Here is a 22,455-nt window from a genome sequence, read left to right as displayed (position 1 = left end):
GTGACTAATATTTGATTATGCATAATACAGATGGGTACTAAAGCATGTAATTAATGTTCTGAAGTCATCTTTTCTTACATCCTATATTAATGATTTAGTCATGTCATAAATATTCCCAGTTCTACCCAGTAGTAGATAGATGCAAGGCTGAAGTGTCCATATTGTATGACTTGCAAAACCCCACTCTGGTAATTTTTAGCTCATTGATAGGCTAGAGAATGGAGACAGTGGGTTATTGCTGTTAGTGTATGCCTTGGTAAGTTAGGCCAGGCAGATGAGAAAGATGGAAAAAGGCTATCATGTTGGGCAGTAGGGAAACCAAATGAAAAGTGATGGAAGAAATGAGGCGGGAGGCCTGAGGAGATTAAGAGGAAGGTGACCTGATAACAAGAACAGGAATCTTAGTTACACCAGCTAGAAATAAAGGTACTCCATTACATTTGTTATGTGTTTCAATGTCCAACTCCTTTTTCTACTTGGAAATGTAGACCAGTCATCATTCACACACAATTGTAACATACCTTTTATGCAGATTGTAGAAATGTGTGCTGGTTAGGTTTCTACTGTAAACAGTGGTGCAAAGCCTAAATGACTACATAACAAGACTTACACTTTTCAAGCTTTTTGTGGTCTGTGATGAAATATGAATAAGCATAGAAGATTGCTTGTAAGAAGTGTAGCCATTCTTTAAAAGGACTTTCACTTCTTTTGCTACTTAATCATACATATATCTCATGCATATGTATGACTTGGTGCACTTGTATTATGTACCCACTCCTGTAGATTTGGGTTCCTGCACTGTCTTACGCAGAATGAATCAATTGCTAAATAGCTGGGATTGTTTGTATATAGGGTTTTGGCTTGGATCTATGGTGTCCCACCAAACAGTTTGTACATATACTAAATCATACATAAACTATTTAATCATACATACCAATTTTAAGTTGGCAAACTCTGCCCTGGCATATCCATATTTTGCAAGATATTTCCTAATGGGGGTAGCTGTTTGCTTAACACTTTTGAAAATCTGACCTCCTGTTTATACACCCAATTAGGGATTTCAGGTCCCAGTTTGGTTGCTCGTTTCTAAAAATTCTACCCACAATCACACTTTCTCATAAATTATGTAAGAATTTTTTCAGTATCCTTATAAACAAGCTTTTGTGCCTATAACATGCTTAAAACATCTCTTTAAACATTTCTTAATATTAAATGTGATGGAGTTTTTCATATTTCTAAAATACCTAGGTAACCTTTTAAAATTTTGTTAGAATAAAGCTAGAAAATCATTGTGGCTTATTTCTATGACTTAATATATTAATAATATTAATAATAATATATTTTGAGGATCTGGAAAGAAAAAACTATCCAGCTGCATCAAGTGTAGTTTAGATTCTGTAATGTTTGTATTATGTTGGATAATAACTAGCTACAGTAAAATCTCTGTTATCCAGCATCCTTGGGGTAAGGGGATTGCCAGTTGCATAAAAGCTCTGGTTATCTGAAATAGCCCAGCAGGGTTTTCAAATAACACAGTGTGGGGGGGGTGTGGTGGCGGCTGCATGCAGAGCGACGACAGCGCAGGCTGGTGGGTGCGAGCTTTCCCCTGCTCCCCTCCTTCCCCCCGTGTCTGACCGGCGGAGTGGGGAGGGGGTGTGGGAGTGGTGGCTGCACACAAAACGGCGACAATGCAGGGTGCTGGGTGGCAGTGGCAGTTGCTGCATGTGTCCTTTCCCCCACTCCTCCCCCACCCCACATTCAGTCGGCCGGCTGGAAACTCCAGTTAATGGAGTACTCTGGTTGGTTAAGTACTAGATAGCAGAGATTTTCATAAGGATCATAAGAAAGTCAGGCTGGAAGGGACTTCACAAGGTCATCAAGTCCAGCCTCCTGCTCAGGGCAGGATCACCCCTGACTAGACCATCTAGTCTAGTCTAGACCGTCACCATTGTACTGTACTCTGTTTTTGTTTAGGTCTCCTATCCTTCTCTTTATTCATGTTAAAGAAAAGAGAAGTGTTAAAAATCCCTGCTGGATACATCATCCTGACAGGATGGGGGTAAGTTTGTATGAGGATGTTTTTCCTAGAGAAAATGTGATCGTGCCACATAATTATTTTTGACGCTTTTTGTATTTTGATGTTTCAGCATCCCAACACTGCTAGTGGGTATCTTATTAATTCTTGGTGAACGTAACAATGATAGCATCGACTCAGCATTTTTTTATGGCAAATACCAGGTATGAATCTGTTCTGCTTCCACCTTTCCTGATACCTGTTTTGTCCAATACATTATAGAGAAAGTGTTTATATTCTTTGTTTGTTTCACACGTAATTTAATACCTTTCCTCCAAAGCATGTTTTGCATTTCTAACGATACCAGTTACTTAGGTTAAAAGAAGTGCGACCCAAGTTGGAGGTTGTGGTTATTAAAATATGTGTGTAACAAACCATTATGGAAGTGTGTTAGAAATAACGATCTTGACATTTTTAGTAACACTGACTAGAAACAAGAGGGGAAATAGACCTCTTGGGAGGAAAGAGCATGGGCTGAATAGCTTGGGAATAATAATAAAGCCCTTCCCTAGCTTAACAGTTTGAATCTGGCATAGTTTGGTAATTATCTAAAATTGTTACTATCTAATGGGTAAATAGTTGTCTTGGTCAAAATCCTAGTAGAAATGCAGTAATCTTATGTGGACATTTACGTGACAAGAACAAGGATACTAGCTAAAGTCATGTCAAAGAAGCCAAGAACTGAAAGCATCTGGAGTATAAACTATATTTTGCTGCTTGCATCTTTGGGGTAATATATACAGTGAAAGTATACCTTGGTGATGTATCTTTTCTATGCATAAAGAAAATTCCACAATACAGACCTGTCATCTGCACTGAAATAACTTTAAAATGGATGGATGGGTATTGGTGACAGATTTGTCAGAAGGAAATATTAATGGAACTCCCAGGTAGAGAGGAGTGGAAAATGGAGCCTGGCAGGTAAAGAAAGAGAATGCTGTTGTCCCTGGGATTAAGGTGTACTTGGACAGAACCTGAAAAGAGGAGGAATGGTCCTGGGGCAGAAGGAGAAGGTGTGAGATCTGGTACTGTGGAAAGAAGGTCCTGACAGAAACCAGGTCAAAGAAAAGCAGTTGTTCAAATTATCTGGATTTAAAAAAATCAGTGTGGCCAGGTCTTTGAAGTTCACCTCCTTAGCCATAAAACTTAAAGGTAGTTAACATGGAAATACATTTTGTCTACATTCAGATTTACTTTGGTGTAAAGGGTCCTAGATTCGAGAATATTACAGATATCAAATGTAGAATTTTAATGCTCTTTTGCTGTTTTTTTGTTATATTCAGGCATATCTCTTTGTCTCTCTTCTTCCTTTGACAGATAATTACTACAGCAGTGACTCTATTCATCAGCTTATTGATGTCAGGCATTTCCCTTATGTGTATGAATCGAAATAGACAGGAATCAAACTATGAAGTCTTGAACCCATATTCATCTAATAGCCAAATAGAAGAACCTGAAAGAGAAAGGAATGAAGAAAGCCAGGCATCAGTTGATGTCTCCCAGACTTTCACAGATACCTCTGCAGAAAGAGGTACAGGATAGAGGAGTTGGGGATAATCCAATTTAACTTATAGCTAAAAGAAAAGAAAAGAAAAATTGTCTTCATTAATGCTTAAAAGTGCTAAGCTGTTGGGATGGGTTAATATGTAAAGACCTAGAAAATTGTAATTGTATTTCTTTAATATATTTTTTAGGGGAGCTTTCTTCTTTATCATCATATATAATACTATGTGTATGTGTATTTAAAATGTATAATGGGATATATGCGATATCCACATCATTAATTGTATTTATCAGGTATTTTTTACTATTTATCTGCATCTGGCCATGTCTCTGAAGACAAACCAGACACCTACAACATGTTTACAAATTGCTTACTAGTTAAACCATTCCTTATTTTGCTTAATCGGGTTTACTTTTCTCTATCATTCATGATCTCCCCAATATAGTCTGCAGCTGACAGTGCTTATGTTGCTCCTGTAGTTGTAATGTGATGTTGAACAATTCTGTATATTAGGTATCTGAAGTTGTTCTGCTCTGAATTGGAGACTGGAAGAGGGTTCTTAGGTACTCTGGATTTGGGATGTATGCAGACACACAGTACATGTTGTTACTCTTCCATTTAAAGATACACAGATAATTTTCTCATCCATCACATCATCTGAAAGAGTCTATAACTGTTCCTATACTTTATATTTTAATAGGTTGCTGCTCATGCCAAACAGCGAATGGTGGATTACACTACTCCAGAGAATGTGAGCCAGTGTCAAAGGCTAATACTGATGGTAGTGAGGATCCTTCAACTGAGACGGGTACAATGATCATGTATTCTCACCTATTGTTCAAATGATTACACTAAGCTATTTAGTATTCCTGTGAGAGAAGTAATATTGAATTTGGGATTTCACTTTAGCAACTCTGACTGTCCTCTAACTGAAGGTAAAATTTAGATACCTGGCATCAGCTAACTTATTGTAATTTACTGCCTTCAACTATTATCAGTAGTTTCTGATGTGCAGGACCAGCAATTTGGAGCAGCCAGTTTAGAAATCTGCAAAAAATGCAACTATTTGAGAGGATTTGGCTTCTATTTTTTCAATGCAAGTCCTCTCCAGTGCTGTGTGGCTGTCACAATGAGCTCTATCAGCTCAGGAGTTCTGGAGGCCTAACCTCAAACCCACAGAAGTCTCTCTCTCTCTCTCTCTCTCTCTCTCTCGATTTCAAAGCGTTTGGGGTTAGGCCCTGTGGATATAATTTTGCCATTTCATGTGATATTCTCCAGATATTCAGACTTCATTTTGACTCCACCATCTTGCAGTTTACCTTACCTATCTTTTTTTTTGGTTCCCAGAGGATTTCTGACATGTAGTGAGAGCCCTTGGTTTAGGCTGCTTCCCTTTCAGTAACTTGTAGTCAAAGTTATTCACACTGTAGCCTTCCTTTGTAGTGTGTTTTTGCAAGCAAATTCCCTTCCATACTGTTGGCACAAAAAACACATTTTCAACACGTCTGACTCTGAAGTGAAAAATATTTCTCACAGTAACACCTCAGTAAATACTGATTCTACACAAGATTACATCATTATTGGTAAAAAAAAAAAAAAAAAAAAAAAAAAAAAAAAAAAAAAAAAAAAAGCACTGCCTTTTTAACTTCAAGACCTTAATTTGCTCAAACTTTTGACAAATAGTAGGCATAGCCATGCAGGGAGTGCTCAGCTGAAATTGGGATTAGAATGAAAGCAGTTAGGTTCAGCCTCAGTGATTGCCAGCACTGCTAGTACTCGTGTTGCAGCTGCTATGAAAGATGCCCATTTTCACCTGTGTAATACAACTGCATAATGCAGTTATTTTACTGCCATCTAGTGGCAGATACTGAAAGCTCCCAAAGTTCTGTTTGGAAAAAAAAATCCATTCTGTAAGCTTATTTTTAGCTGTTTAGTTAGTTGGGATTATTGTAGTATATTTCAGTATGCGTTTTAAGAAATCTAATGAAATGTATCCAGCTGCATTAAGTTTGGATATTGACAGAAATAGGAGGAGATTCACTGGTTGATGAAGAGCAAAAGAAAACTAAGCTTTACAGCAAAAATTAAAAGTGATAGTATTTATTGAAATATTTCTTTCACTGTGTAATAAATTCTGCAAAACTTACTACTTTAGTGTTAGGGGTGATGTCTCTGTGCTGAGTACTACTGAGCACTGTGTGTAGAGCTGTAATTCAGGAAGCATACTTTTATTTTATAAGATTTCCTTGATTAACTACAGAGTGAGCATATGTGCCAAAAATCAGCCATCATGCAGGTTGGTTGGGACGGGTGTCTGAGGAATTCATTACCATTTAATATACACACCCTTAGAATAGGAGTTTAAAGCTAATATATGTGTGGCTTATACAAAATAAATAATGTGTTTTCTCATGAATTTGGAGGCAGGAGCTGTTCGAGATTAGTGTGTGGTGGGGTTGGGGAGTGGTATTTTAGCAGCGGGTAAATCACCAGCCTACTAAATATGCAGAGAGGAAAGACTGTCATTAGATTACATAGGCCACAAATATGGTAAAAATTCTGTTTGAAAGTTCTGCTTATTCACATCCTTTTCCCATCTCTCACCAAACTTTCTCCTCCATATTTTTTTAAAGAGCTGCTATAAGATAACTGGGTTCTTGGCTGAGTGTTATACAAAAGACCTAATTATGAATTCTGACTGACTTCTTTGCAGATCAATGTGCAAACCAGTGTAGTGCTCAAACCTGCATATTGGCACAGGAAGAACAACTTCTACAGACTGGAGACAAACAGCTGGCTAGACATGTGCTGCTGTGTTTACTTCTCATCGTGGGCCTATTGGCTGTAAATTTCCTCTTTTTGACACTGATTAAATAATTGTTTTGGGATAATTTACTGGGAAAGCTACATAAACAGCCCAAATTCTGTTTTTTGTTTTTGTGTTTAAGAAAAAGAACTTCTGGGTCTGTGTTTACTTAATCTGTGACATCACATTAAATGAATGGATGAGTCCAGGTCACTTTTAGCAAATGCTCTGGGGAGGAGCACAATATAAGGATGTGCATAGAACGAACTATGTGAATATAATTGTTTTATAGATATAGACACACACATACACATAGAGTAAAAGCTTTGTTATCTAGCATGAGTGGGGTAAGGGGGGTGCCAGTTATCTTAAAATTCCAGTTATGTGAGAGTTATACCGGCCCCTGCCACACATAGATCCCTTCCCCCCCTGCCCCTTCTTCCACACCTGCATGCTCAGCTCCCCCTCCCTCTTCCCCCCTCAAATTTTCTCCCCCATCTATGTGGATATCAACTAGAATGGCTCCCAGCAGTATTCCAGTTAGTAAAATGCCAGTTAACACAGCTTTTACTCTGTGTGTGTGTGTGTGTGTGTGTGATTTTATGTTAAATGATGTAAGTTCCTGATCACACAGATAAAATAATAAATTGGACACTTCAGTGGTGTCTCATCAGCAGAATTATTTGTTGTCTTCCAAATAAAAAGCTGAATGGTTATCTTCTGCTATAAAATATGTAGGTGCAAGTGAGTCAGGCTTTACAGATCTGCCTTGTAGATTCTTTGTTATTGATGCAAGGCAGGAGAAGGTATACCCAGTTTGATTATTAGAATACAAGTTATGTATGTAAGGCTAACTATAAGAAAAATGCATCATTTTTGCTAGTAAATGGAGCACAGAAATGGAGAGGCAGCAAACATCAACACCATGGTGTTCCATGGTGTTGTTATTAACATTTTTCAGCATTAATTAAATTATTGATCTTCTAAATATTAATTATCCATTGTTGTATACAAATATAAATACATTTGTGATTATTTTTTAATATGGGATGGCCTGGCTTTTGGCCCCCATTTTGAGTTTTTACTAACAGGTACTCAAATTCACAATTTTTTTTAAAGTTGTAGAAACTTGAAAAAAAATCCCATTTTAAAAAGAAACCCCATTACTATTAAAGTAATTACCTTTGGTTATCAAGTTTGTGTAACACTGAAGCACATACCAGCAACATTATCTCTCTTAAAGCTTCAATAAAATTAAGAGACTGTCAAAACATTGGTGCTCAGTTCAGGAGGAATATTTGCTTTCTCAGGTTTGGAACAGTCAGTGATTAACTAAGCATGCATAAAGCATAATCTACAAAAACAAGCTCCTTTTTTTTTAAGGCCATAAAGGGTGCAAAGCCATCCACATTAGTGTTCTGCTTACTTACCTTTAAAATTTACTGGAACATATGGCCCCTTTTACAGCTACAGAAAGAATACATTTTGTTACTTATTTTTTCAGTTTTTGCATTTGTTGGAGATGACTTGTTGCATTAAAGACAATAAAATTGTTTGGGGTTTTTTAGTTTATCCATTTTATAATGCTCAGTTTATAATTTTTTTAACAGAATCTGTCCAGCTGCTTCTGGTGGTTGTTCAACCAAGAGCCAGGAAGGCTGTATGTGGAATTGCAGTTCTTTTGCGCAGTATTTAATTTTGGACAGGTACTTATCAGTCTCTGCTTTTGAAATTGCTTGTTTCTGGGTATCTGCTAAAGGTAAGAAGCTGCCATTTTTGTACATCTTGGTAGCTGGCAACACTTCTATACTGATTGAAGTCTCCAGTGTGCTGAAATTCCCAATGTTTTGCTGTTATTTTGTTTTACTTTCATTGTTTTGGCTTCTGGTTTCCTGAGTTCTCAGTTTTACATAATGTTTATGTACATGCTGGGGGAGAATTGTCAAAGACACAAATGGCAGCTGACCACCCAGTGCCTAATGCAAGGTCCTGTCTACAAGGAAAAGATGCACCATTAAAACGCAAGGTGTGAATTTATACCAGTCTAATTACCCTAGTGTAAAAGGCTGAATGTATATTCTTAGTGCAGTGTAACTGTGGCTTATTTCGGGTTAGCTTAAGATGATGAGGAACAAATTTAATTAAACTAAAATAAGCCACTGTCAGGGTAGAAACAGACATTGCCTAACATTGCATTTGTAATACCATAGAAATTTTTATGGCCGCACAAATGGTGAGCAAACAGGTGTCCCTACTCTGTTGCACCATGTCAATCCTGTGTACCCAGGGAATTACCACCCATTATTCAGCCCCTTGAGTCTCCAGAGCACCTGCCTGGCTTTTCCTGCTTAGAGACATGCCCTGGGGAATTTTGGGGCACCTTTCTGTTAGTGGAGAAAGGTGGGGTTCTCCACTTATGAAGACCCATCCTGGTCTCTGTAAGTGGGGAAAGCCTGTGCTGGTCCCAGTGTGAAGGGAACCCACAGAATCCCTGGCACCCCATACCTCCATGCCAGGGCTTGCACTGACCTGTGCTTCACACAGAGGCATGGGTCAGTGTGGGTCCCAGCAAGGAGATGTGGGGAGGCATAGGACCTGTGTGAAGCACGGGTCACTGCAGGGCATGGGGCACTAAGAATTCCCCAGGTTCTGCATTGCCATGTGCCTTCTTGTTGGGACCCACATTACCCCATACTTCTAGGGCTGGGTGAAACGGTTGAGTTTTGATTTGGTTTCGGATTTGGCCGTTTCAGAGGACAGTGATTTGTTTCGGTGTTTCGGATCACTATCCGGTTTCATTTTGGCTGAATCTCTTCTGAATCGGTTTTGAACGGGCTGCAAGCTTCACACAGCCCTACCCGGCTGGGTGGGGCTTGGGGCCAGAGGCTGTAGGGCCCCCGTGGGGAGCAGGATGAAGCCATGGGTGGCTCACCTGGGGAAGAGAGGGCCGCTGCCCTCTGTGCAGGCAAAGAGACCCCCGCGTGAATCTGATTCCTGTCACGCCGGGTCGCGGGGCAGGGAAGCAGCACAGAGCAGCAAGCAAGCCTGCTGGTCCCTGCCACACAACTTGGCTCCACAGGGAGCAGAGATCCACACTGGGGACTCCTCACTGCCACTGCCCGCCCTGTGCTGCCCCAGTGATGTGGGGTGGGCAGCAGCATCAAGGAAAGCCTAGCCTGGATCTCTGCTCCCTGCGGAGCCAGGTCACACAGCAGGGATTCACCAGCCCCCAGTTTGATTCCCCAGCTCTCTGATCATTTCCCCAGCTCTTCCTGGAGGGTGTGGGCCCCTGGATCTGCATGTCAGGTTTCAGCAGACTGCCACTGCAGGCTGGGGTCAGTGGCCACACCACAGTCTTCCCAGCACTTGGCACAGGCTGCGCCAAACATCTGCCACTGGTTCCAGTCTGCAGCGGCAGCCTGCTGAAACACTGCACGCAGCCCCCCTGGGAAGAGCTGGGGGAAGCGATCAGAGAGCTGGGGAATGGAACCGGGAGCTAGATGTCAATATTAGAGCAGTCCTTACCCTTCCTCTTCTTAATTTTTGTTTCCCTGCAAGCCCAGCTCCAAAATTCTCCGAAACATTTCCAAAACATTTCGGAGCCTTCTGACTAGTTTTGGAGCTGTTTCGGAGCTTTCCATTTCAATTCAGATTTGGTGTTTTGGGTGCTGAAATAGGCCAAAACACATGTGAAACGAAACGGCTGCTGAAATTTCGCACAGCCCTACCTATGTCATGCAGAGGTATGGGTCCTGGCATGGAGGCTTAGGGTGCCGGGGATTCCCCAGGTCCCACACCAACTCATGCCTCGGCACAGAGCATGGGGCGATGTGGGTCCTGGCAAGAAGGTGCGGGACAACAAGGAATGTGGGGTATTCCTGGGCAAGGGGAACACATTGCTTGTTGTCCCATACTGGGCCACTGCCCAGTGCAGGACAATGGGTGACGTTTGTTTTGCCCAATGCAGTGGATTAGCTATGGCAAGATGAGTTCCACCCTGGCTTGATCTGTTTCATTTGGAGATGTTTGTTTTTACGCTCAGGGTCTGGATGCAGATATGGTTGGAGCCGTTACATAATGATAATGTTTCAAAAGGGTGGCAGCTGTTACCTTCTAATTACCTTGTAATGTGTGTACAAGCCAGGAACATACTAATGTAGCCAGTCACTTCAGCTTTAACACTGCTTCATCCAGGATTAGAGTTGGAGCAGTTTTGCTATATTTGTAGTGTCCCAACTTGTCCATATGTAACAAGTAGAATGTACCAGCTTTTGAAATGTCCCCCTTTTTGAAGTGCTCCAGCTGTACCTGTCTGTGCCCTCAGATAAGTATCCACTGAGCCTCTTGAACCTATATAACTACATTGATTGAAAGGACAGCCCAAAGTTATAGCAGTGTAACAAGCATCCATACCAGAAGACAGGCGGGTGATCCAGGCTGACCTGGACAGGCTCAGCAAGTGGGCGGATGAGAATCTGATGGTGTTCAACGCCGATAAATGCAAGGTTCTCCACCTTGGGAAGAAAAACCCACAGCATCCTTATAGGCTCGGCAGTGCTATGTTGGCTAGCACTATGGAAGAAAGAGACTTGGGGGTCATCATTGACCACAAGATGAACATGAGCCTGCAGTACGATGCTGCGGCTAGTAAAGCAACCAAAACGCTGGCTTGCATCCATAGATGCTTCTCAAGCAAATCCCGGGATGTCATTCTCCCCTTGTACTCGGCCTTGGTGAGGCCACAGCTGGAGTACTGTGTCCAGTTTTGGGCTCCACAATTCAAAAAGGATGTGGAGAAGCTTGAGTCCAGAGAAGAGCCACACGCATGATCAGAGGTCAGGGAAGCAGACCCTACGATGACAGGCTGAGAGCCCTGGGGCTCTTTAGCCTGGAAAAGCGCAGGCTCAGGGGTGATCTGATGGCCACCTACAAGTTTATCAGGGGTGACCACCAGCATCTGGGGGAACGTTTGTTCACCAGAGCACCTCAAGGGATGACGAGGTCGAATGGTCATAAACTACTACAAGACAAGGAAGAATTTCTTTACTGTCCGAGCCCCCAAGGTCTGGAACAGCCTGCCACCGGAGGTGGTTCAAGCGCCTTCATTGAACACCTTCAGGACGAAACTGGATGCTTATCTTGCTGGGATCCTATGACCCCAGCTGACTTCCTGCCCTTTGGGCAGGGGGCTGGACTCGATGATCTTCCGAGGTCCCCTCCAGCCCTAATGTCTATGAAATCTATGTCTATGAAGCCCTCAGGCTTTTGCGGCTTTGAGGTCTCTCTCTTACTCTTTTCTAGTAGCTGTCATTTGGCTAAAATGGCAAGAACTGATTTAGGAGTATTTTCCTCCTGTGCTCACCAGATGCTGTGGTGAAAACATTGATGGAATTATATGAAATGCTCTTGGAGCCAAAATGGAAGGTAATCCCACCTAGTGCTAGTGCCTCCTAGGAGCTGCAAAATGTCCTCAGCTCTCCATGATGTCAGTTAACATTTGACACTGATAACAGCTGATGGCAGATGATGCTTCCCGGAAGGAGCTAGCAGATTGCAGATCAGAACCATAATTTGCTTGCAAACGCTGGTTTAAATGTGTCGGATTTCATATTGTTGCCCTGCTTTGATAAGCTGTTTAAAATGTATAATGAAAATACCATTATATTAAATATCTTCAGTATTATTTTACTAACGTATAAATTGAAGAAGTTACATTTCAAGAAAAAAATCCTTTCCAGCCTGCATTGATCATTTTAATGTCATAAGTTAGTTGCTTCATTATCTGAGAAGAGATTCTGATGTTACTTGTGTTGGACTTATGTGGAGAAGCCTGATAAGAGGGTCATATCTGCGTGTATATACATAGATAGATCTCTTGGTTATCTACAGTGATAGGGGAAAAATGCTGGCAGTTTACATGACTTTTGGATGGAGATCTGATCAAATGAGATGCATGTCAAGTTTGCTAGAAACAGCTGGTGATTTTTTTTTTTAAACAAATCACTCATCCTTGGCTTCTATAGCATGGTATTTTCTGCTCTGCAGGTTATTTATATAATGCCTCCTGTTTGCAAGTAAGTTGCTATCTGCTTATTGTTCCCATTATTTTAACTGGTCCTTGAATGCAGACTCTGGAAGGATTTTGCTGTGTTTTGTAGCATCATGTGAGATACTTATCTTAATCAGTAAATTTACCAACTCTTTGAGAGGCTCTTGGACAGCTTCTTATGTATGTACCTGTCTGTCTGTTTTAGGCTTTTGGTTCTAGGTTTATCATGCTGACGTTTCTGTGTGTGTGTGGTTTTTTTTTCAGGGCTTCATTTCATTTGGTATCTTTGGTTTAGATAAACATCTAATCATTCTGCCATTCAAAAGAAGGTAAACTGAATCTTTAAACATTTATCTAAGCAGAGTAAATGCAAAAGACAGTTATAAAATGTTATTGGTTTTCTAAAATCTCAACCTCTATTTCAGCTTTTGCTCCACACTTCCTCTCCTCCCTTTTTGTATTAGGCTAATTCAGTGCACAAAGGCTGCTTGCAGACATTTAAAAACAAGTAAATAAACCAGCGCTTTACTTTAAACTTAGTGTTCCTGTGCTGAGCCTTGTGCATGCCCAGAAGAAGCAGTGAATTACTTCAACCTGGCTCTGCAGTTTCTGTAAAGATTGGGTGCTTTAGTGTCTCTCTCACCTCCTCTGACCCTCACTGCCACACATTTGCATTTTTGCTGACCTGCATTCAGCATGAGATACTGCCTTCTACCTCATCCAGGAAGAGCACAAAACAACTTCAGACTCTCCCTCTGTCTAAAGAAGGGTGTTTGTACCCAAAAGCTTGCAAAGTAGAATTTTTCCAACTATTTTAGTTGGTCTGATAAAAGATACCAGATTTACCCAAATAATCTTGTCTGCCTAGTGCCTTAGTGAAGCTTTTTGACGGTTTTATCTAAAAGCTGATTGACTCAGCTTTAGCTAAAAACGCCAAAAAGCCCTGCTGAAGTGCCCTATCTCTACAGATGCTTCAGAGCCAGGTTGATATAACATGCTGATGCTTCTGGTAAAATGCATTTTTTTTAACATGTGCAAGCAGCCATAGTGAACTACAGTTTTCTGGTCCTGCCCTAATGTCACTGCCACTGGCTACTGGTTAATTGCAGTCTCAAGACACCAGTGTAGTCCCTGACTGGAACCGATAATCAGCTGATTGTCAACCCCAGCACTGACCTGCTACGTTCAGTTTAAGGCACCATACCTTGGCCGTAAAAATATTTGTTGTTATATGTAGAACATTTTATGGCTGGTTTTCCAGGTTATAGTGTCTTAAATTGGGTGCGCATGTAGTCTCCTTGCCATTTATGCCATGATTGATATGTTACTCACAGCATAAATGTAACGTGTAGAGGGGGCCGCAGAGATAACAATTTTATGCACAGTACTGATGACAGAAATAGCTTAGAGAAAGTTTGTCTGAGTTCTACATTTTTTTATGTTTTCTTTTTAAAGTACCTTTTTTTTTTTTTAACTTTTTTTTTTAATTACTTTTCAGATTTGAATTCCTCTGGGGTGGTAGAACAACAGCAGAACATACAGATTCCTCTGTTCCTGAGGAAATCAGAATGACATGCCAACAGTTTGTTCGCTATCATAGAGATCACTGTGTCAGGAGCATTGTCAAAGACAGAAGGTGAGTCTAATCCTGTGGAGAAGTTTGTGTAAACTGCATTAGAATGTTCAGAGACCATAGTATAGCAGTAATAATGCAGCATTTCCCTGAAAGGATACATCAGTTTGAAGACTGAGAATGTAATTTTAGGCAAGTGTTTCATACCTGGATTTTATATAAGTAGCCATATTGTTACATTTAGGTAGAATTACCTGAAAATTGGACCCAACAAATACTACACCGAAGAGCCTTGTTCTGCCAGACTTCAAAGAATGTTGAGTTTAGAAGCAGTATTGTGTGTGTTAAATATAGATCTTCTTTTCTAGTTCTGTCCTGCTTTTGGTTTTGTTTTCTAAAAGGTGGTTTTATTACTAGATTGTCTTCTTCATTTGGGAACTTCTAAGGCTATAGCTGTTCTGGAAGAGCCCTCTAGTGGGGATGCAGCATATGGTGGCAAAAATACAAGCTAAGCTAAATGAGCTGATATCAAGGTTTTTACTCATTTAACTACACTGGTCAGGGGATGTCATATTTCCTCATTTCTAGCCAGTGTGCCTGTGCTTGCAAAACTTTGCAGCATAGACCAAACCTCAGAGTATTTGCAGGGGGCAAAAGCTTTTGAGTCTAATCCCAAAAGCCTATGCTCCTGAGTGTGTACTTTTTCAGGTGTTAAGGCAGTGGTTTTCAACCTTGTTATACTCCAAGCACCCCTTGGAAAATGCCAGCTTTTAGCTTCCACTCCCTTTTTTATTATGGAGGAAGAGTAGAGCAGTGGCTGTCGACCTTTTTAGAGTCAGGGCATCCCTCCACAACTGGTTTGAATTTGGTAGCACACTTGGTTCAGAACCACTATTGTATTACCTCCACCTCTCTCAGTGGTCCTCAACCAGGGTGCTGCTGCAACACTCCAGCCTGTATCAGGGTTTTTTGATAAACCTAAAGTAGGCAGGAGATGTAACTAATGACTTTCATGTCTTAAGCAAAACTCCCCTGTGCCCCTGGGGAGAAAAGGAGGGTGGTCTTACCTGCCCTGGGTGTCCCCACACCTGGCTTCTACGACCACATGGTGCACAGGGCTGCTCCAGTCCAACTTGGCTCCTGCGGCTGGGTGTCTCACAGGGCTGCTGCTTCCCAACCTGGCTCCTCTGGCTAGGCAGCACAAGGGTCTGCAGCTGGAGCATGTGCTCTTGTTATAGTCCCTTCCTGGCCCAACCCCACATGCTGCTCCCAGGAACAGAGGGGTAGAGGACAGTCCCACCTGCCTGACACTCCTCTGTTTCCAGGAGTGTGTGGGCTCAGACCAGGAAGGGCTGCAGGAAGAGTGCATGTGCCAGCTGTAGCCGTGTCACGATCTGCCTCTGCAGGAGGCAGACAGGGCAGTTCAACATGGCTGAGGTGGCACCAGTGCCACAGCATCTCTGTTGAGAGCCTCTGCACTAGAGCAGTTGTTCTTTTGCAAAGAACTTGGAGCACAGCAGGTCAGACATGTTTTTGACACTACGATTTCCTCTGTGAAATCCCTGGGTTTACCTTGTGACTCATGTAGGTGTTTGCATACCTAATAATGCTAATATTGTGCAGCACCCTTAAAAGGAATCTCACCGTGGTGAGGACTTTTTCTTTGCCAGTTACAAGTTCGCACATTTGTGTTGCTTAGTCTGTGACATCTCTCAGAGCTTTCAGAAATACATTATGATGCCCCAAATTGAGGATTATGGTTTCCAGTGTTGAGGCGGGAGAGAGTTAGGATGGAATTGGAGGAAAAGCAGCAAGAAAAAAATCTGTTCTATATAATATCCATTGTATTGTCACAAATAAAGAATGGTTCTAATTAAGATGCTTCTGGATTTTCCTGTGACGTATAAGCAACTTGTAAGGAAGGGGAAGGAAGGCAGTCTGTTGAGCCTATTTCATCTACACAGAGGCAAAATATGGCTCACCAGGAAATAGTTTTATAAAGTAGATGAGGTATGCGTTATAACTACCCGTTAAGATAAACTTTTTATCCGTCTCGTTATTGAAAATTGTTGTTTCTTTAGTTTTTGTTTCAGTCATCTGTCAACTAATTGGATTTGACAATAGTTCAGTTTAAGAACATTTTCTCTCCAAACAAAAGTGCAGCTGGACAGACAGTTTAAATGATGGAACAGATTACTACAGAACAGAGAGAAATGTAATATACATTTTTTGGTTTTTAATTTCTATTTTTGGAATCAAATATTTGGGTTTTTATTTTATTTTGTATTTGGATATTACACATTGTCAAGCAGTGTTTCCAACCTTTTTCCCATTTGTGAGAAAATAATGTGCATCCTTTTATTGCACCTCTGTATATCCACTCATTTAATTTCTCACTCATTTCTCTTTGATTTAAAGATACTTTTTTCTGTGATACTATGTTTGTAATATATTTCTTCTTTTGTTGCTCCACTACTAGGTGCTAACAACCTTACCTTGTTTTCACTATTTGTTTCTAATTAAAATATAAAAATGTTCCTTGGCTGTTGCTGTCTCGTATAGCTGTTAATTATCTTTGTTTGCTCAAACTTCAGAAACCCTGCACTTGGGTTCCATAGAACAGATTTTAGATAACCAGAAACATTCATTGCTAAAGGTAAATTTCTGAATAATACTTTTTAAAGTACTAGCTAGAAGTCAGTAGTATTGCCTCATTAGCATGATGGAAATTAACCCAGTCTTGTCCTAAATGTTACGTTATTCTTAGTAGTTCTCCTCTGGCAAATACTTAGCTGAATAAGTCAGTTAAGTTACTTACTTACAATATATAGAAAGTCCATCCATGACCACACACAGGGAAAGAAAAGTTTTATAGATGGGCATTAAATTGTAGCCAAATAGCTATTGCTACTGGCACACTATATGTAATTAAATCAGATATTTTGTTACAGAAGTGGTCATGCTAATGAATACATTTGAAGTAAGTATCCAATAAATATTATTAGTGTGTTTGTGTGGTTTCTTAAAATTGCTCTTTAAGTTAAGCTTATTCTCACAGGCATAACAACTTTGCATGCATTTTGCTTTTTTACTGAGGTTTTTTTATAGGATAAGGTACTGAAAATTGGCCATAGTATACCCATTAGTATACAAAACTTGCAGGTTCCCTTCTCACATACTTTTAACTATCATGCTGTCTTTCCTTGTTTCCCCCTATTTTCCTTGCTTTCCCCCACTGTGCAGTGGTGATACCAGATTTACAGAACATATGGGTGAATCCTTCCTTTGACATACAGGTGTGGTGCAAAGATCTCAACTGGTATCTTCTTTGGCTGTGACCTGGTGAACTGGCTTATCCAAGTTGGCCTGGCCTCTGACCGTGGTGAAGCTGTGATGTACGGAGACAGACTGGTGAAAGGAGGAGTTGTCCAGCATATTACCAGCGAATTTGAATTTCGGGATGAGTACTTGTACTATCGCTTTGTTCGTAAGAGGTCTGCTGTGAATGAGAGGTACTAACCTGGGCAAGTACTCAAAAGAGAATCAAGAGCAAGCAAGTTCATCTCCCCTGCTCTCACTACTGACACTTGATGCATTCTGTTTCTTCTGATTCCTGCAGAATTCTGTTTCTCACTTGTAATGCATAAGAAATGCTGGTTCTGCCTGTCTCTCACTCCCAAAAAACTATAGCTAATGACCTGCTTTGAATGCTCACTCACGCCAACATCTATGTTAAATAACGTAACTTAAACCAGTAGAAGATACTTGTCATCAGCTATTTTTCCAGTTTGAACAAAACAAACAGGAGTTAAAAGATTCCTCCCCTCATTATATCCAAGAACAATATCAGTGAAACAGCTGATAGCTGCCAGTGCCATATAGAAAATGTATGCATTCTAGTGGGATTATATTCTGTATTTTACCATGTTTTATGCATTTACTCTGGTGAGTCTTGACCGTTAGTTAAGATAGTTTCAATGAGTTTCTCCATTGATTTAATGGAGCCAGTCTTTCCTTCTACTGCCCTTCCACCATCTTCCTCTTCTTATCACTTTGTACACTTGCATAAAAATTAGGAACTTTTGCTCAACTGTTTATTTATTAGCCTAGGTATTTTATTCCTCCCATAAATATGGAATCCTTTGCTTTTAATGACATAATTGCTGTGAATATGATTTATGTCAAAGGATTAGGAGCAAGTAATTAGCAGCTGAACAAATAACAACAAAGATCCTGTTTTTATACAAATTAATCAAGTCTGAAAGAGACAAAACATGTCTTGCAGAAACAAAAAAAGATGGAACTAATTCTAAACAATTTGTTATCCAGGGTGTTTTTTCCATTTGATGCATGTAACTCTGTAAAAAGAGAATGATTAGCAGATTATTCATTCCTTCTGAGTATCAAGTCTTTCATTTTCAAAATCTGGAGGTAGTAAGCTACTTTGGAGAGTTGAAGCTTTGGGTATTTATGCAAATCAGGTCCAGAACATTTAACAAAGTATAAAAACTTTTAAACTAGATGCTCTGACTTTTAAATTTATCTAAAGAAAACTTATGGAATTTCTGAACATGATTTTAGAATTTCTAAGGATTTAAAAAAATAATATTCACTTTCTTGCCAAACATTTCTTTCATGGATATAAGGTAATCAAATTCTTCTAAGACTCGGATATCTCCCTAAAAATTTCAAATAGTGCTCTGCGTTGTTTGTATCTTTTCGATATACAAAATGGAGTTTGAGAATCCATATTATCTGAAATATTTTGAAATGGCTAAAATAGAATTGATGTACGGAATAACTACTGCCCTTTTAAAACTGCCAGACCAATACTAAATTATTTCCACTAGACTTTTAATCAACATTGTAACTGGGGGGGACCCACAAAATAACCTTTTACTTAAGTAGAGTAGCCAAGTATGAAAATTTCCCTTCAAATCTTTTTTTTTTAAGGAATTTTTTCTTTGACATGAGAAACCAAATCCTTTTGCTGACAAACATGTAGTCTTTCTTGCACATCAATCTGCAGCATGCATAGATGCAAACAGTGTACTGCTGTGTGCTGTACAAACTGGCGTATTTTACCTTTTTTGATAACCAAACAACCTGACGTTTATAGTAATGTGGCTTAGTGTATGCCACAGATAAAATGGATGCTTTACTCTTGTGACATTACAACAGCTGAAAACAGATGTGTTAAACTATTTCGGAAGAAATTTGGAATATATATGCATATATACACACACACTATATATATGGAAGCAGTGGTTATAACTGGCTTCTAAATGTTGCAGATGCTCAATAAATCTGGAGTTGTTTTATCTGGTAGTTCTGAATATTTTGTTGTAAAATGTGATGGGATACCCCTGTAAGGTAAACACTGCATGAACTATTTCTGTCCTTTTGAGGGTCCTCTTATACTAGTGATTTGGCAATCCCAGTTTTTGCCCTTTGTTTTCAAAATGGATTTTATCAGTGCATCTTTTTAATTGGCTGGAGGACCTACTGTGAATTGATCTCTTTCAAATGGAGAATAACTGACACCAGCTATGAAATATTTTGGGACTAAGCTCCTTTTGACTGGTTTTCTGCATTTGTTAAATAATCCACTTGATGACTTACGGCTAGTTTCTTGGAAGTGTGTTGTTAACCAAGCAGTCATCTTTTCTCTGCTTTTCCTTATCTAAAATGGTCCTGCTTTTTCCCCTTTTTATGATGCATCCAGTCTACCCCAGGTTTACATGCAAAATAATCAATCTCTGAGGGAAAAATTCCAAAACTCTAAGGAAAAAGCTCCTTATCACGTTGTTCTCTTTAATTGAAGTGGAAATCATCATCTTATTAATAACTGAGTTACAATATTGTGACCGTTGATACTATACCATCATCTAATTACATAGTCTGCAATAGTTAATTAATTGATTTAATGAAACCGTAAATTAAATTCAAGATACTTATTTTATTTTTGAGCACACTCGGCACCACTAGAAAATGAGCAGTAGATTTTAGACAGTGTTCGAAAGCTGGTAAGCCCCCATGACAGGAAGGCAGGTACTTGCTTCCCTGTGGTGTGGAAGCCTTTAAAGTAGCCTGAGTGCCCACTTCCCATTCATTCAGATGTTTGGGGACTTTTGTTGTTAAAGAGCTGAAAGGATGTATTAGGCTCTTCTCTGTTTCAGGTTGATTAGCTTGGAATGACAGGACTAATTTATAAACTGGAACCTATATGTCCAGAATACACTTCCACCAATTCAGTTGCTCTGTCCTGTGAAGCACTGAGGTTTAACCTTTTTTTCCTGTAACTTATTGAAGAAACCATGGAAGAAACGTTTAATTCGCACGTGCTTTCACAACAGTAGAACACATTAGGTAATGAGTTCCGGTGACCTATTTAAAGTCTCTCTCAACTGCCTGGTGTTCCTAACCCAAATGTGTGTTAAGGTTGCCTCCTAGAGGTCACTTAAACTTGCTTACCAATTTCTTTTAGTTCTTTCCTTTATTTTTTTTCCTAAAATAATTCTTCCCAAGAACTCATCCAAAATAAATCCCATGTGACAGCAAAAGGAGGTGACATCCATCACTTCACCCACCTACAGACTGAAGCAGGCCAATTACAATGGTGTATCACTTAGACCCAGAAAGGGAAAACAACATGGAAACTACAGGGGAATAGTCCAAGTGTAATTGCCCATGTTGGAATCTGGGCTGACCTCCCTACTTATTACCATGGGATTATGATTAAGTGGTAAGGCAGTTCACTTTGTGAACCTGTTTCACCACTGTGTTACTCCTGTTTTATGCTTGTATAACTCTATTGATTTCACAGGAGTTGCATAAAACTGGAATATAGCAGCGGCAAAGCAAGTACTATAACAGATCTTACTTCGCAATGCTGCCTAACACTGTCTAGGGGCAGAACTTGATTCACCACAGTAACCAATATATGTGTTTGTAGCATCTGTTTAAGGACTATTTTAGGAGGTGTAACAAAGTCAAAATTAAAGATGGAATGACTGCTAAATGATTTGCTGTCAAATAAGACATACATTAGGAACTGAGAAGGAATGTGACAAATAACACTTTATTGAATCGTTCTTTTTCCATTTCATAAACATTCTCTGTATTCCTGAATTCCTAAGAGATCTCGTTTTTTATTAGAAGAATGTGATGGCAGCAGAGATGCAGAAAGACCATAGTTAACTCAAAAAAAAAAAAAGTTTTTACGGAAAATGTTTTATGTAATGTTGACAACACCTAGAGTTGCTATAACTAAGCAACAGGAATTTTCAGATTTGTATGTTCAGCAGCCAGTGCCGTCCCTGGGTGGGGACGAATCGGGGCGACCGCCCTGGGCCCAGCACTTTGGGGGATGCTTCCACTGCCAAGCACTGCCAGCTCCAGCTGGTGGCGGAAGCGAGGGGCTAACAGGGCTTAGCTCCCCCAAACAACGGGCAGCAGCCTGCATACGCTTAAGCTGTGCATGGGCTGCTGCAGCGGGGGGAGGAACAGGCACACTTGGCTACCCTGCACTTGCACGCAGCACTGCAGCTGTCCCAGCTGCATGCAGGCAGGTAAGTTTCTTTTAATCTTCTTTATCACCCTGGAGGGGTGGGCAGATTGAGACCCCCCCACAGTGCACGGGGGAGTGGGGTAGGAGGAGGGTGAATCATTCACCCCCCTGCCCCCTTCCTGCTGCACAATGGGGATTGTCCCATGAAACAACCCAGCTGAGGCCCTGTAACAGGGGGCCTACTCAGGGCCAATCTCTGTGGCCCGCCCACCTGTTCTTGGGCCAACCGCCCACCTTCTCGCCCACCATGCCTTGATGTTAATTGATTCATTAATGGATGTCAATTAAGCGGGAGGCTGCCCATTTTAGTGCCCCGATGCCAGGGGGCGCTCTCTGCGGCGCCTTTCCTCCCCAATACCGCAGCCCAAGCCTCGCAGATGGCATCTTGATGTTCATACAATCACCGGCCCCCACACTGGGCCCCATAATCCTCCTAACAGGACCCCTCTATGATCCCTCCAATCAGACGGCCTCTCCACCTTCATTCGGGCTTAGCCCCCCGAAACTATTTTCCCCTCTCGGGTGTGGTCCCCCCAGGACCTCTGGCTACTAGCCCTGGCCCACCTGCAGGCCAGTTGGGACCCCAGACCCCCGGCTCTTGGGCGTCCCTCGCAGTGGGCCCCTGGCCCTTTTGACCCTCCTGGTCCCTCCAGCATGGGCCAGTCAAGGGTACTCTCTCATTCGGGTCGGGTCTCTAGTCCCTCACTCTCTCCCAGGGTCCGCCCTCTGGGCCCCTCACAAACACTGGGGTTACCCACCCGGTGGTGGGGGCTAGGGGTTAAGGCGCCCCGACCTGCCTTTCACCAGGGTAGTAACTGGCCTGGCATTTCCTGGGGGCTCCCGCACCACTGAGAGCCCCACCAGGCCACCCACTCCCAG

General features: G+C 41.0%; 1 protein-coding gene across 6 annotated transcripts in view; it reads left to right on the top strand.

Moving 5' to 3' along the window:
* The window catches only part of GPR155 (G protein-coupled receptor 155), a 55,972-nt gene extending 34,765 nt beyond the window's left edge, over window positions 1-21,207 (top strand). Inside the window, exons 10-20 of one of the 6 annotated variants that reach the window (XR_003093335.1) lie at window positions 1,975-2,059; window positions 2,148-2,238; window positions 3,392-3,605; window positions 4,279-4,386; window positions 6,292-6,422; window positions 7,995-8,090; window positions 12,698-12,762; window positions 13,932-14,069; window positions 16,601-16,662; window positions 16,958-16,986; window positions 17,303-17,400. Coding sequence is in view for 5 of the 6 variants with exons in the window: in XM_025200536.1 (XP_025056321.1) it covers window positions 1,975-2,059; window positions 2,148-2,238; window positions 3,392-3,605; window positions 4,279-4,386; window positions 6,292-6,422; window positions 7,995-8,090; window positions 12,698-12,762; window positions 13,932-14,069; window positions 17,303-17,525 (1,151 nt within the window). In the remaining variant the exon portion in view is untranslated. Of the gene's footprint in view, window positions 1-1,974; window positions 2,060-2,147; window positions 2,239-3,391; window positions 3,606-4,278; window positions 4,387-6,291; window positions 6,423-7,994; window positions 8,091-12,697; window positions 12,763-13,931; window positions 14,070-16,087; window positions 16,531-16,600; window positions 16,663-16,957; window positions 16,987-17,249 lie in introns of those variants that run through there. The other 5 variants (XM_025200540.1, XM_025200538.1, XM_025200536.1 and 2 more) reach the window with 5 other exon arrangements.
* Window positions 21,208-22,455: the final 1,248 nt, after the last annotated feature.

Source organism: Alligator sinensis, unplaced genomic scaffold, assembly GCF_000455745.1.
Source record: "Alligator sinensis unplaced genomic scaffold, ASM45574v1 scaffold321_1, whole genome shotgun sequence".
NCBI lineage: Eukaryota > Metazoa > Chordata > Crocodylia > Alligatoridae > Alligator > Alligator sinensis.
The sequence above is the reverse complement of the archived record's forward strand: the minus strand, read 5'-3'. Positions and strand labels throughout refer to the sequence as shown.